Source organism: Poromitra crassiceps (genome assembly GCF_964638095.1).
Source record: "Poromitra crassiceps genome assembly, contig: HAP1_SCAFFOLD_684, whole genome shotgun sequence".
NCBI lineage: Eukaryota > Metazoa > Chordata > Actinopteri > Beryciformes > Melamphaidae > Poromitra > Poromitra crassiceps.
The window spans coordinates 1-16,561 of record NW_028151724.1 but is presented as its reverse complement, the minus strand read 5'-3'; the positions used below and the strand labels follow the sequence as shown (position 1 = coordinate 16,561).

General features: G+C 42.6%; 1 protein-coding gene across 2 annotated transcripts; it reads left to right on the top strand.

Moving 5' to 3' along the window:
- Positions 1–1,511: 1,511 nt before the first annotated feature.
- On the top strand, positions 1,512–15,349 carry LOC310771477 (mannose-6-phosphate isomerase-like). 2 transcript variants are annotated; one of them, XM_083664080.1, is made up of 8 exons: positions 1,512–1,530; positions 2,988–3,115; positions 6,298–6,498; positions 7,510–7,651; positions 8,375–8,554; positions 9,233–9,406; positions 11,690–11,898; positions 12,778–15,349. In XM_083664080.1, exons 1-8 carry the CDS (start codon positions 1,515–1,517, stop codon positions 12,994–12,996), a joined length of 1,269 nt encoding a protein of 422 aa, XP_083520206.1. In that variant the 5' UTR covers positions 1,512–1,514; the 3' UTR covers positions 12,997–15,349. The 2 variants fall into 2 exon arrangements, with proteins under 2 accessions (XP_083520206.1, XP_083520207.1); XM_083664081.1 differs by lacking the exons at positions 1,512–1,530; positions 2,988–3,115 and adding an exon at positions 3,181–3,197.
- Positions 15,350–16,561: the final 1,212 nt, after the last annotated feature.

Below are 16,561 nucleotides of genomic sequence, written 5' to 3'. Positions count from 1 at the left end.
CGTACACCGGGGCAGAGGGTGCGCCCGCCCTGGGCCCACTCGTCAGGGGGGCCCATCAAAAAAAAAAAATTTTTTTTTTGCAGGCCAGGCCAGGCCATCGGGCCCGGCTGGCAACCTGTGTTTTTCTTTTTCTTCTTCAGAACAAGCTTGTCTGTAAAGTGGCTTCACTGTAGGCTTTCTTGGACATAATATTACTTGGCTCAATGAGTGACAAATTGTGTTTTCGGATATAGGGGCTATCAGCTATTTTACAGTTGTGACTTAAAATTACTATTTAATAAAGTCAGTGGTGTGAGTGTGAGAGGAATTCAATCAATAGACAATAACATTGGTGTGTTTAAAATGAGATATTCCACTAAATATGGCTAAAACCGATTCAAACATGCAAAAAAGGCAAATTTTTCTTCGCAGCCTGGCCTGGCCTTCAAAAAAAAAAAAAAAAAAATTTTTTATGATGGGGCCCCCCTAAGATCTTCGCCCCCTCTGGGCTGATAGGGTTGCTCCGCCCCTGCCTGTGATGCTTGTTAAAGCCGTGATCGTTGTGGGATTATTACACCTGAGACAGACAGACCCAGGGATCAAGTTACAGAGAGCCCACTTTACACTGTTTAAACAGACTGCGACACTTGTTAAAGCCGTGATCATTGTGGGATTATTACACCTGAGAAACAGACAGACCTGGACTCTGTACTGCACTCACTGTCATTGGCTGCTGCTATAATTGTATACGGTTATTGTTATTTTATTTTTGTGTTGAGATGACAAGTTTTGCACTGTGTTTTGAAGTGATAATAATAATAATAATAATAAGTTCAGTGTTTCTGCCTGTGTTGCTGTCTGTTGTAGTGTAATTATAAAATGACCTAAAGGGAGAGCAGGTCACCAAGTGAGTGAGAAAAGGAAAAATACTGAATAATTACATCACTACAGTATAATCCTAATGTTAATTTAAAATGAGATATTCATCTAAATATGGCTAAAAATCATCCAAACGTCCATAAAAACGTCAATTTTTCGTCGGGATCCAAAAAAAAAAAAAAAATTTGAAAAAGAAATTGAAAAAATTGTGTCCCCCTTATTGCAAACTCGTTCCGGCGCCACTGACACACACACACACACACACACACACACACACACACACACACACACACACACACACACACACACACACACACACACACACACACACACACACACACACACACACACACACACACACACACACACACACACACACACACACTTAAGCCTACAGAGAGAGAGAGCTGAGAGAGAGAGAGAGAGAGAGAGAGAGAGAAATGTTATAGTCTCTCCTGATTCTAAATAGCTGAATCGCTTGGTTTGACCAAGCAAAGCTATTTTTTTTATACTTTTTCTTACGGAATGTCTATGGAAAAATTAATAGCGAATGGAATCCCTTAGTACACATGCCGAACACGGAAGAGGGCGTGACTTTAGCACTTCGTGTCGTGACGTCATCGGTGGCGGTGCCCTGGCTGACAGACGTCGCAACCATGGAGGAAGTAAGAGGTGAGTGAGATGCTCTTCTTCATCCCGTTCCAAATCACTCATTCTGTAGATAGTTTTCAAAAGCAGCCCAGTAACAGTTTATTATTATGATACCGGATCGATTTATCAGACCGAATGGCTGGTTATCAGCGAGCATCTAGCTAGTAGCGTGCGTCTAGAGGTGACGATTGTTTGTTTAGAGCAGTAGGCTTGACTCTTTGAAATGACATGTCGTTTCTAACATGGTCATCGCTGTGTGTAAATGTGTGAAATGTCAAACCAGACGCGCGGTCGCTTTTTTGCTTTCGTCGGGTCGCAGAGTCAACTGGCCAGGGAGAAACGTTAGGGATCGTCGCAAAAGTGCGTTTTTTTTTTATTATGACAGTGGCACATGATCCGGGTACTTCGCAAAACGTCAAGGCCGCGCCCCTTTTAGGCCACTCGCCGTTGACTTTCATTGTAAAATAGTAAAAAAATATATATATAGAAAAATAACATAATTAATTTAGTTTATAAATGACCCAAAGACAGTCACATGACATGACAATATATTTCAACTCGGCCGGCCATAGAATGCACAAGATACATCGACAATAGTAGGTAGGCTACTTGCCTTATATGGCTGTATCCAGCCCACTGATGAGTTCCCACTGGGTTACATGCATCATCCACATTGACGGTGTCACCTCTACTATATTAAAAAAAACATTGCAGATTTTTTTTTATTGTTAGTGAAACCGACAACACAGCAGCTCTTTGCGTGTTTTCAGCTTCTTGTACAGTCTTTTCCTATGCTGGGTTTCCCTGTAAAAGGGGCAGTGGCCTCTGAGCCGACTACAAGACAAAATGATGCGTTGCCGTTCTGGTCTATACTAGGCCATTGATTCTCAACCTTTTCCCATAAGGACCATCATTTATGTCACATTGATTAAATGAAGCCACAGACCTCCATTTGATGAGCTGTTATCTCTCAGAACCAAATCAAGAACGTCATCATCATTGAGTGCTCGAGTGACATCACTTACCTAATGATTGCCCTAAATAATGATGTGATGTCACTCGAGCAATGATGACATCATCTGGTGACATCATCACTGATGACATCACTCACTGATGACATCATCGAGTGCTCGAGTGACAACACTGGTATGGTAGCAGCTGCATTCTATACATAAGTGATATCAGTGATTTATAATCAATTTGAGTGTGTCTTGGAGGCTTTGGAGACCACTGTGTTCCAGACCAGGGGGGGTATAACTCCCGGGGGGCGGGGGGGGGGGTCTAACTCCCAGGGGTCGTCTAGTGCGAGATAATAGATAGATAACAGAGAAACTACAGTATGATCAAAACACTCATTCTTCTACATTCTCTGTGTTAACTTCTTGTAAATTAAATAATGTGAAGCTTAACAATTCATCAATTTCAGTTTTTTTTTAATCAACAAATTAAACTTTTATCGATTTGTTTTCCATCCTCAGTGTTTCCCCTGACCTGTGCCGTGCAGAACTATGCCTGGGGGAAGGTGGGGCTGGACAGTGAGGTGGCCAGACTCGTGGTGGGTGGAGACCCGCTGGCCGTCATAGAGGACAGCAAACCCTATGCAGAGGTGAGACAGCTGTCATAGAGGACAGCAAACCCTATGCAGAGGTGAGACAGCTGTCATAGAGGACAGCAAACCCTATGCAGAGGTAAGACAGCTGTCAGTATTGAGGAGAGGGACTGTGACTGGAAGGTTGCTGGTTCGAATCCCTGGACTTGGAGCAAGGCAGTTAAGCCCAAGTTGCTCCAGTGAAGCTGCTGGAAGACTGTGGTTGTACTCTTTCAGCAAATCGTTCCAGAATAAACGTAAAAGGTTTAAACAAAAAGTGCTTTTGACTAAATATAAATTCCAGGTTTGAATCGGATTACTTCATTGTGATGTCAAACATGTCTTCCATGAATGATGCAGACACTGCTTGGACCAATCAGTAAAAAGATGCATTATCAATTCAATTATTTTTCCATTTTCCATTCCATTTTCAAATTTGCTTTCTTGGCATGAATGTCACAACAACACTGTTGCCAAAGCATCAATCAATGAAACAAAAATAATTAGTATATTACACATCAACGAAGATGACATCCTTATCCCCCTCATGTTTTCTCAAAATTGGACCAGTGGATTAGCAGTTATATTACATCCTTTCACAGTTTGAAAATGTAACCTTCATGCATGCAATGTTTTAAAAATGGAAGAGAACAGTGCCAAAATCAGCCATGCCTCCAAACTGCTTCAAACTTGCACCATTGGTGTAGTGTACATAGTTAAAACATTTAGTTTAAAAACTTTAATCAATAATTGTATTGTTACAGTGTCATTTTGTAAACCCTGGAACACACTGTGAAGATGCATTGTCCCTCAAAGTTTCACCAAAATGGTACCAGTGTGTCTGATATTGTCACGGTGAGTGGTGTGTAGAGGACAACAGCAGGAGGCAGATGATGATCAAACCCAACACTGGGCATATATTTAATGAAACAACAGGTAACATATAATGACAGGTAACATGGACAGAACACGCGTGAACTTCCTGACGACCAGAAGGGAACAGGAAGCTAAATACACAGAGGGAAGTGATTACACATGGGAAACAGCTGGGTGATTACTAACAAGACACAGGCCCTTTCTCAATAACAAGAATGCATTCTTGTTCTTGGGGAGAACGTTCTTGCTAGTCGTTCTTAGAAGAATGAACTTGCGAGTCGCTAGGTCACAAGCACACATAATGCTGTTGGCAGTTTGAGACGATGCGTTCTTGAGGGTATTGCGCAATACTAGCGCAGAGGCCACCTGCAGTACTACACAAATAAAAAGCTCAGCTGATGTAGATGCAGCCAATAGACCCTTTTCACGGGGGCCATTTTGTGTCAAAAAAGCAGGGTAAACACAGGTGCAAGCAAACACACTAATGAGGGTTTCCAAATTCCAACCGTGGAAGTTGGAAACCCTCATTAGTGTTTTTGCTGGCACCTGTGTTTACCCTGCCTTTTCGACACAAAATGGCCGACGTGAGAAGGGTCTATTGTGCTCTGGACATTTTTTGTTGCTCCATTTTTCGCCATAAATGTTCGTAAAGAGTCAATTATTGAAACCTACTACCCTGCTTGTAGGCATCAAAAGTCATCAGAAATTAATTTAGTGATGCAATAAACCTTTAAATTGTAAAAAAAAAAAAGCTTCCCGGAGCTTATGGCATCTTCCCTGCTCCATTCTGCCTCCGTTTATGCCGAAATGAATACTGGGATACGTGCCTTGCCCAGTTGACACAAGTCACCAACCAGAGCATTCTCGGTAAAGTGGGCATGTCGAGAACACATCCAGGAATTTTTAATTGTCTGTTTTAAGAACAGACAAGAACCCATATTGAGAAAGGGCCATAGACTGGAGACTAACATAGATCTGCTGGACCTAGACAGTGAAACATGAGGAACCTGAGGGGACTAGAGACATAGGGGAAGTCTGACAAAGTCACTATAGGTTGAGGCCACATCTCGTCATAGACGCTGGTTTAGCTGGCTCAGCCTGGCTGGGGGTGTGGTCAGGGTGGGGTAAAAACCCCCGTTCTATCCATTCAGCAAAGTTAGAATTTAGCTGATAGCCCAGCCCAGGCAGACACGATCGGGGATTTAACCACCGCAGTAAACGCACATCTGAGCAGACGTCTTGTGTTCTGCTCTAGAACCCCCAAACCTGTAGTTTAGAGCCGCAGCACCGTCTTTTGGTGAGTTAGCCCATGAGATATATGGGCGGTTTTACCCCACTCGCGCACCAGCCGCTTAACATTTTGTGGGCATTCCCAGACATGCGGACTGTCTCTATCGTGACAGATATAATATGCTTGAATTTAAAATCTTAATTATATAGCATCCTTATTATGCCAAATAGTGTCATTTCTTCAGCACTGGGAATCTGGGACACATAGTTTAGTCAAAATCAGCCCGTGATATCACCTGAAATCTACTATGATTTTTAAAGGTTCACATGCCATGTCTGTCCTCAGGATGTTGGCAACGTGAGCCTCTGTCCCTACATGCCTGTCATAAGTCCTTCTTTATTTAGCTACAGTGGCTCTGGACTGGAGGGTTTGTCTTGAAGGTCAGTAGATCAATTTGTGGCACTGGTGACATTTTCACAGTAAAGTCACATTAAAGTTACATGCTACGGTCGGTTGGTCATATTCGCTTCCACGCCGATACAGAAGGTGGTACAACGCTTGAGGCTATAATGTGACACAATTTAGCTACAAATGTTCCGCTAACTGAGAAAGATTGTCATGTGAGTGAATGGAAATACGACAATCAGTCAGTCAGCCCCTCACTACCCTTTTTGACTGATTTGATCCAGTCATATTACATTCTTATCAATAATCATTTTATTTAGGGATGCACGGTATTTATCGGACCGATAAATGATCGTCAGTTATAGCCATTTTGCGTTATTATTTATTATTCCGATAATTACATTTTAGCTGATAAATAACAGCCGATAATATGAGGCCAACTTGGCTTTGTTTTGCCTTGGAAGGGGCAGCGGTGCAATATTGTTGTCGCACGCTTGTGATGTCACAGCTGTCCATAGAACAAAACATGGCTGCCGCCAGCGTGGCTGTTTTTCACAATTTCAGGTGATCACAACGCTATTTCCCCACAAAAAAAGTTTCTCTCTCTCTCTCTCTCTCTCTCTCTCTCTCTCTCTCTCTCTCTCTCTCTCTCTCTCTCTCTCTCTCTCTCTCTCTCTCTTTCTTCCAGCTGTGGATGGGTGCCCACCCGAAAGGTGACGCGCAGATCAAAGACAACAGGATCGCCCAGACCACACTGGGCCAGTGGATCGCCCACTTCCCCGGCTGCCTGGGCTCCAAGGTCAAAGACACCTTCCAGGGTCAGCTGCCCTTCCTCTTCAAGGTGCTGTCCGTCAACACAGCGCTGTCCATACAGGCCCACCCCAACAGGGTGAGCACACACACACACACACACACACACACACACACACACACACACACACACACACACACACACACACACACACACACACACACAGAGTGTTCAAATTCTGCATAGTACTTACTGATCAGTTAAGTTGAAGCATAACTTCTTGTCAAAAATAGCTTCTTGAACAGTGATGAAAACGGCTGATAACAAACCTACGCCCCTTTGTCAAGTTACCAGAAATGAATGACGCGCTCCCCTTATTATTATTATTATTATTATTATTATTATTATTATTATTATTATTATTATTATATTATTATCCTCCGTAGTGAACAAACAAACTGGAGATACAGAGAATCACTTTGCAACACGGAGAGAGTTTAACACATTGAAAATGGATGGATGGCTGTCCCGAGCAACGTTACATTATTTGATTTCGTTTTACGCGCTTACAAGCACACCACTTCTGCACGTCACCGCCCCTTCTGCACGAAGAGCCGCCTAATTGTTTCCACCCAGTTTTAACAACGAAAGCTGGGAGAAAGTTCTCAGTCTCCAGTTGAGCAAAGCGGAAATTTCCAATTCATTTTTCCCATAGAGAATTTGACATTGACTTCATCATTGTGTGTTCAGAGTTTCCAGAGTATTGTGATTGTGAATTCAGTATTGTTTTAGGATTAGCATGTCGGATGTGTTTTAGGATCACCATGTAGGATGTTTGCATGCTTAACCTACTGCATTCCAAAGTATACAGTGTACACTATGACACACAGTGTACACTATGACACTTAGTATATACAGTGTACACTATGACACTTAGTATATACAGTGTACACTATGACACTTAGTATATACAGTGTACACTATGACACTACGACACTATGTACACTATGACACTTGGTTACAGCTAGTTTATATACAGTGTACACTATGACACTTGGTTACAGCTAGTTTGAATTGAGCAGTTTGGTTAGAGCAGCAGCACTGAGTGACCCTCTTCCTCTCTTGCATGGCTGTGGGCTGGCCCGTCAGGAGTTGGCTGCTCGTCTCCACGCCCAGTTTCCCGAGCATTACCCCGACGACAACCACAAGCCAGAGATGGCCATCGCTCTCACCCGCTTCCAGGGCCTGTGTGGCTTCAGGCCGCTCGACCAGATCCTGGGATTCCTTCAATGTGAGTCCCCCTAATCATTCTTTTGAAACATTGAACAATGACCGTCAGGCAGTAAGATGGATTTTCGACCCCTTTAAATGTACATGCTACCATGCAACTTTTTTAGGGTCCTTCAAAGGTAAACAAACTTTTTAAATCTTAAAGTCATAGTATTGAAGAGTAATGTGCTCAGAGCACATTCCTTTTTATTGTTATTATTGCACCATAACTCAAAACACAAGCCTATTTTTGCTCCAATGTTTACAAACAATACAAATGTAATCAAACCGTTTATGGCTTTCAAGTACATTTCAAACTCATGTTTAGCTCTTACAAACTGATATTCTTCGTATCAAGAGCTCTGTCAGAGGTAAACGATACTTTAAAATGTAATTTTTTTTTAAAATAAGAAGTGTTTTGAATGGTAAAAGTTATGGAGCAAATCTGGAAGATGGACAATAATCAAAGATGTCCTGCAGCCAAACAAGCTAATTAGCCTAACTTCATTCAGACACACGTTTGTTTAGTGTGGCTGGCTAACTTCAAACTTGCAATAAAGGTGCGTTCATGTGAAATTAGTTTTTCCAGTATATCCAGTAGCACAGGATGGATGCACAGTTACACAAAGGAGCAGTTAATTACGTATTTTGTGTGTGTGTGTGTGTGTGTGTGTGTGTGTGTGTGTGTGTGTGTGTGTGTGTGTGTGTGTGTGTGTGTGTGTGTGTGCGCGTGCGCGCGTGCCAGCTGTCCCAGAGTTCCGTGCTCTGGTGGGGAACGAGGCAGCAGAGGAGCTGCAGTGCAGCGTGGGAGATGCGGTGCGTACCAGCCAGGCGCTGAAGAAGTGCTTCACCAGGATGATGAACTGTGAGAAGAAGGTGTTTGTAGACCAACTCAACATGCTGGTGAAGAGAGTCACCGAGGAGGGTGAGGAGGAGTCTACAAAGTCAACCACCGAATCACTGTGCTTAGCCTAATTAATAGTATAATATAAACATTTTAGATTTGGTGCACACACTGCAGTTTGGTGGAAGAGGATGTGCAGATGACAGGTGAGCACAAATGACGTTGGACACTTTTCTGCTCTGAGTTGACGTTGTATCAACTGGAGGCGTTCCGCAACGCAAAAGCAGTGAGCAAAACGCAGAACTCTCATTGAAAACAATTAGAAAAGCCAGGCTGTCTGACCGCAGCCATAGGCTCTTACACAGTAGGAGAGTACCGGGAAGACACCCAATGAAAATGCCAAATTCTAGAACAGTAATTAATTAATTAATTAAGTAATAGTTAGACTGTAGAGCCAAAACATTGAATGCTGTACTGCAGGGGGGTCAAACTCATAGGTCACAGGCCACATGCGAGCCAATTTGGTCTCAAAGGGGGCCAGACAAAGAAAATCAATAATAACCTATAAATTAATGAGAAAACTTCCAAATATTCCCGTTTCTTTTAGTGTAAATAATTACAGCTACATTTTAAGAACACATTTTCACGTGGTCTCTCCCGATTCTAAATATCTTTTGTCTTCTTTTTTTTATGAACTGTTTTCAACCTGCTGTATCGACATATTCACTTGTGATCTGTGGATGTCTCTCTCCCATGCAGCCGCGGCAGGGAAGGACACGTCGAGCAGCAACGGCGACCTGTTGCTCCGCCTCCACTCGCAGTACCCCGGCGACATCGGCTGTTTCTCCATCTACTTCCTCAACCACATGGTCCTAGAGCCCGGCCAGGCCATGTTCCTGGGAGCCAACGAGCCTCACGCCTACCTCTCTGGAGGTCAGTGGACGCCTTTGCGTTTACACTGCCGAGATTTGGCTTACGTTCTTATCCAGAGTGACATACAATGACTACAATAGTACAATAAACCCTTAAATTCCTAGACTGTCAACATTGCAAACAGCCAGTAGCCAGTCGTCCAAGGGTCAGACCCACAGCGCACGCACAGTAGATGTGACAAATAGTCCAGTGTATGATAGAGAAGTGGCAGGGAAAGAAATGAGAATTTTCCCCCTCTTTTGGAAAAACAAACTGTCCTATGAGAGCCATTAATCATGGTTTAATCCAATTTATAAAATGGCTCTCTCAAATCAAGCAATCTGATTGGTTCACAGCCATTGTATAATTCCAGTAACCGAGTTCAATAACCCATGGCCATGGGTTATTGGTTACCATGGCAACTCTCTTACTAAATGGCAGTGCTGCGCTCGAGACAAACAGCTTTCTCCTGATCTGCTGTATGGAGGGTCACTAGTCGTCATTATGGACGCATGATGGCGCAACTCTCTTACTAAAAGTACCTCAAAAACAAAATGGCGGAGACAACTTTCAGATCCTTGTGAATCGATCTTCGCTTATAACTTTACTAATACTTCGCAGAAAATGATGATTTGTACAAGAATAGACGCGGGCTGAACCCCTCTCTCGCGCGCCCTCACTCTTAACCCCGCATTTCTAAATAAGACGTAACGTTACTTGGTCAGCATACGGCTCTGGTGTCGGGCTTTGGAAAAGCTCTGAGCCAAGCGCCAGGATTGGCCAATGTCGACTTCAGTCTCCAGAACGATCCAATCAAATCACCCGCACGTCTATCTTCTTGCTAGAGGTCCCGCCTTACAGTATTGTTTCAACTGACTCTATCAGAATAAAATGCCAGTCGGACTTATAGTATTATTATTATTATATTATTATACTTGGAACCCTTTTATAAAAGCAATATAGCACTCGAGCAGCGTGTGTTGTGAAATATATCACACTGATAAGCTGTTATCCCACTCGGCCTGCGGCCTCGTGGGATAACAGCTTATCAGTGTGATATATTCATCACAACACACTAGCTCTCGTGATATATTGCTTAATTATATCTTCTGTTTTGTCAGCAAAGATACAGTTATTTCATTTCAGAACACGTCTCTTCTGGCTGCTATGTAGGTAGGTACTGTATGGGAGTTTAGGGAGTTGAGTCTGTCCTGCCAAAACCTTCTCTTGTGTTTATCCCCTGCCCTTCCTTCCTTCCAGCCTTTCTTACTAATGTCTAATCCACCATATTGGTGATGTGCTTTGCATTCCTTGCATTTTTGTTTGGTGGAGTATTTTTCTTATTCGTGTGGTCAAACAGAAAATGTTAAGTCAGATTCAGCTACAAATGGAGATGGATAGTGAAATGTCTACAGTGATCTAAAACCTCAGCGGTAAATGCCAGGTTTTAGTGTCAGTCCCTCAGAATCAAGGGCTTCTTTCTAGGGCTGTCAAATAATATTCTATATTCGAATATATATTCAAATATTAAAATTAAAAGAATATTCAAATATGAAAATTTGTATTCAATTTGATTATTATTATTATTGTTACAGTATTATTATTAATATTATTATTATTACTATTACTATTACTATTATTATTATTATTATTATTATTATTATTATTATTATTATATATTTTACATTTAACCAGGTAGAAAACCTGGCCAAGAGGGCAACATAAAAACATACATCGTTTGCCTGGTTATTTAAAAACATTACAAAGTGTAGGTTACTACTGTACTAATGCTGACTGAATAAATATAGAAAAAAAGCTTTTATGTTAAATGAAAATATATATATATGTTCAAATAAATATACCAAGTAGCTCTCTGGTTGTATTGGTTTGCCTTGCCATGAACACATTTATTTTTATTTTTTATTTTTTGTATTCCAATCTATTCGAACAAATATGTTTGGTTTAGAGGAAATATTCAAATATGATTTTGGGCCAATTTTGACAGCCCTACTTCTTTCTAGAGCACTGATTTTCAACAAATATGTTGTCTTCTGCTCTCTCAATGTTCTCTGGAGGTTGTCAGAAGACATGTTGGGAAGTGTAGGAAATCACTAACTGAAGTAGAAGTAGATGGGGCAGCTTGAGGGAAAGTAGGTAGATAAAATATGGAATGGAATTCACTGAACATCACATTGAGCATTTGAGGGTGGCCACTCGTCCTTTTCCCTCCATCCATCCCTCTCTCATCCTAGACTGTATCGAGTGCATGGCCAACACAGTCACATGATCTATCTCTCATCCTAGACTGTATCGAGTGCATGGCGTGCTCGGACAACACGGTGAGGGCCGGCCTGACACCCAAGTACCTGGATGTGAACACGCTGTGTGAGATGCTGAACTACAGCCCCGCCCCCGCTGCCTCCAAGATCTTCCCGTCCGTCCAGGACGCCTCGGACCCCTGTGTCTCCCTATACGACCCCCCCGTGCCAGACTTCACTGTCATGAGGATACAGGTAATACAATTACAACAGCAGTTGGACACTGTACGAGTGTCATTCCAAAACAAGACTAGGTAAAACCTAGTTAGTATATAGCTGGCTTGCAGTGTTGTCAACTCTTTTGCCAACTGCTGACTCCGCCTGCCAGGGCCAGATTCGGCATACGCCGGTAACAATTAGCCTGCCTCAAGTGGCCATTCGAGGAACTGCAGTTGTTTGTACTGTACTTCCACATTGCCCTCATTTTTCAGAACTGAAGATTGAGACTTTGTCTCATTCTTATTCTGACTCAAATAAACATTTACTCTTACAAAATAAGGGAAATACCAGCACCACCAAGATTTGAGATTTGAGCTCATGAAACAACTTTAAGGTTAGAGATGAGAACATCATTGAATATGTTTACATTCACGCTGATGATTCGATCTTAACCCGATTAAGTCAATACTCTGAGTAAGACACTGCCATGTAAACAGCATTTTCTATTATTACCTTACCTGGAATGAGGTCACAGTCGGAGTTAAGCAAAATAGTCGATTTAAGACGTGAAATATTCCGATCTTAGTCATAATGTGATCTCGTCATCTCGTGGTGAGTACCCGAGTCACAACATGTACATAGAGCTTTTTGGTGCTGTTAGAAATGTGTGTTTTTGGTGACTTTGAACGGTTGTACCATTTCCTCAAATTCATTGGCGATACTAACTGGATGACTGTAGCTCACTGTATACTGCACGGAGAGTGACGGTAAAGGCATTGTGTATCTTAGTTATGTATGGGCGATATGGCAAATGGGCGAAACTCCCCCAAAAGTTGGCGTATCCCTTTAATGCCCAAAACGTTGCACATTGCAACTGTTAAAAAAGCGAATGTGTCTCTCCTGCCTCCATCCCAGGTGCCGCCCTCAGTCAAGCAGTACACCTTGTCTCCGGTCGACTGCGCCGGCATCCTCCTGGTCATCGACGGCCACGCCGCCGCCACCTCGGCCGCCGCCCTCTCTGACATCACCCTGAGGCGGGGCAGCGTCCTCTTCATCTCAGCCAATGAGAGCGTCTCCCTGCACATCACCTCTCCATCGGGAATGACCATGTTCCAAGCCTGCTGCCTGCTGTAGGTGTGAGTGTGTGGCTGTGTGTGAAGGCTCATGCTACTCTACCTTCAATTCAAGATTTGATTTGATTTTCTACACCGGCTTGAATGAATGAGGTGTACGCTGCATTATGGGGTTGAGGCTGATTGTTGTGCACTTTTTGGTAGGTAGTTTGCAAAAGGAGATTTCAGACACAGCGTACGAACGCCCGTGTGTGCCCGCTACCCCGCCTCTTCAACCCAACCAAACCCACCCTGTGGACCACTGTGCCACCCCCTACATGCCAGTCGCATGTTACATGGATTTGTAACTGTTTTTAACCCGTAGTGTGTAGGTGCAACTTATACCTCCACATTCTTCTTTTCCAGTCTATGATGAAGTAACACACACTCACACAAAATCTATATAAGCTTTTATTTAACTAAGGAAGCAGAAAGGGGGAGTGTTTACACTGGTGACGTACACCGCGACTCACTGCGCTGTGTACACCTACTGCTGTTGAGGGCTGAGCAATGAGCACGTCTATGACTTTCCCAGCCTGACTCTGCCAGACGGGGGCGGTATAGACCCTTTTCACGGGGGGCATTTTGTGCCAAAAAGGCAGGGTAAACACCATGGATGTATAACACAGGTGCAACTGCAAGCAACACACTGAGGATTTCCTAATTCCAGTCATGGAAGTAGGAAACCCTCATTAGTGTTTTGGTTGCACCTGTGTTTACCCTGCCTTTTTGACATAAAATGGCCCCCGTGAAAAGGGTCTATTGTGCTCACAGTGGTGTTGCGAACTCAATACCGCCCCATCTGGCAGCGTCAGGTTATGACCCCCCACCTCATGAGCCAGTATACAGTAGTAAATCATTGACTTTATTATTATTGTATTTTAGCGGTTGAGAATAGTGTAATACTGATATGCCTGTGCATGTTTGAGTTATAGCAGCGCTACCGGAAAGGGCCTTCTTGACTGTGATAATGAGCCATAAACAGAGTACCAGTCTCAATCAAGTCTACCCTCCAGGGTAGGATTGGTTTTATACAACAGTTATCAATGCATGTGTACGGTCTGGAAGCTCATACTTTAAGGATGGAAAATATAAAGTAAGGGAGGGTTACTAACTAGCTCCTCCTACTCCCATTATATACTCCTGTTCCTACTCTATAGGAGTTATCAATTGGAATGCATATTGACCAGTCTGACTGCTGGACTGTCTGAAGCTACCTTTTTGTTAAGATTGAAAAATGCACTACTGCTGCTTTCGGATACTCTACTCATAATACTGTATAATTTTACACACACACACACACACACACACACACACACACACACAGGTGTTAGTGTACAACAAAATGCTGCATTCAGTTTCCTGGTTTGTTGTAGCAACAAATCATACAGAGTTATTACTGAGTATATGCAGCCAAATGTTTGAGAGTTTGCATGGTGACCACTTTGACCAAGTGATTATTACATTTTGGCTACAAGATGTTTGTACAATATTGTTACTACATTATTTCAGCATGATGCAAAACTACTGTAAAATGACAGGGTCGATCTCAACTCATTAAATTGTGATGTTTCTCAACCCCCCCCCCCTAAAATGGTTTATATAGCTTATCTTGAATCAAATCAAATATTGCGAAAGAATGCTCTATCAATCTGTCAACCTACCAACAAATAACTGTTTCACTTTCCATTTGGACCTGGATGAATGACGGGTGAATGAGCCAAGTTGATACAAGCTGTACTGCTAACATAACCAGAAGAGCAGGGTGTTGTGGAGTTTTCCGGGTGTTGGTGATTTAGCTTGAATCTCTAAACTTGTCTCTATAAGCTCTAAATGTTACTAAAAGAATAGTTGGGCAATGGAAAAAACATTACAGATAGAAGGATTTGAAGAGTTATTAATCTGTAGCTAAGTTCTTTATTATCTCTATCAAATACAGGGTAGCCTCCAGTTTCCTTTCAAAAGTCATATTTGTTTTAATAGTGTGATGTGATTTTGTCATTTCAAATGGCATCTCATTTTGAAATGAAACTTGTAACCATTTCACTTGACACACGCGTGTCACTGATCTCGTTTTAAGCCACCTTTAGTCGTTTCAAGAAGACGTCTCTTCTCTTCCAGAGGGACTGTTTGCACTAAAGTGTTCTTTTTATTTTCATTTTGAATTTTTCTGATTATTAATTTGTGTTTCACATATGAAATGTGACTGCTGCAACAGTTTTACCTCCCTGGTTTTAATTCAACTGTTGTGAGAATGTTTCCTGGAATATGACTCTGCAACAAAGGCATGGATTAGCAGTTTTTAATAATAATAATAATGTGTCATGATGCTGTGGCACGGATCTGCAGAGGCCTTCTGTAAGTCACTGATGAAATAAAGCTGTTCTCTTATTAGAAACACTGCCTGCATTCTTTATTTGCTCTTTGATTGGATCAAACTTGCGATACAAGCAGCCGAAGACACACAGTAGAAATACAATACATTTATTCGCAGATTTATTTCCCCAACGTTAAAACTCATGTGTATATAGACTTTGTCAAAAGATGAGGTGAATTCAAATATAAAATTGGATATAAAAGTGCTACAGTTGCCACACAACGTCAAAACCCTGAGTGGTGACATAGTTTTCAAACGGTGACATGTCTGTCAAAAGCAGAAATGTGTCTGCACATCCAGGCTAGCTGCTGGCTCGAGAGTGGAGCACCAGAAAATGGATAAAACCCGCCCACTAATAACTGTCTTCACCATTTATTACGTCAAAGAGAAAAAAATGTGTTTCAATCAAGGCATTTGTGACAAACCATTTTGCCGAAAAACACGACGCGTCAGTGTTTATCCCGATAAATGGTGAAAAGGCAGCAAATGGCGTGTGCTTTTTAACAACCATCTGCCTATCAGAAAGAGCCGAGAAGATTCCTGCGCGCGCGCCAACACATCCTTAGGGACACTCTTCCATCTAATCACCGTTGTAAAATAATTGAGGGAATTATACATTCGTATATCGATTTTTCTTCTGTAGGCTTCTGAAATCAATGTAAGGGTGTGTGACCAAAGCTTACAGATGGATCGAGGTTGCATAAGTGAACTAAAGGCAACTTCCACTCCCGTGTGCAGGATACTCCAGCGTGTGCAGGATACTTGTGCAGGATACTCCAGCGTGTGCAGGATACTCCAGCGTGTGCAGGATACTGGAGGATACTCCAGCGTGTGCAGGATACTCCAGCGTGTGCAGGATACTCCAGCATGTGCAGGATACTCCAGCATGTGCAGGATACTCCAGCGTGTGCAGGATACTTGTGCAGGATACTCCAGCGTGTGCAGGATACTCCAGCGTGTGCAGGATACTCCAGCGTGTGCAGGATACTCCAGCGTGTGCAGGATACTCCAGCATGTGCAGGATACTCCAGCGTGTGCAGGATACTCCAGGGATGCAAAGTGATAATGAGTGAAAAAGGTGATGGACACCAGGGCAGACTCAGAAACTACTCGTTAATCATTCACCTGAAGGTAACCAGTTTGCATCCCTGACCACATGCATCGGTTTACTTTGTACCCCCCACACACACACTCCATGTGCGTCTGTTTT

Bases quoted from the DNA above. Each gene is read 5' to 3' on its own strand.
- LOC310771477 (XM_083664080.1), top strand. The intron at 3,116-6,297 runs GTGAGACAGCTG...TCTTTCTTCCAG, and splicing joins ACAGCAAACCCTATGCAGAG to CTGTGGATGGGTGCCCACCC. The intron at 6,499-7,509 runs GTGAGCACACAC...CTGGCCCGTCAG, and splicing joins TACAGGCCCACCCCAACAGG to GAGTTGGCTGCTCGTCTCCA.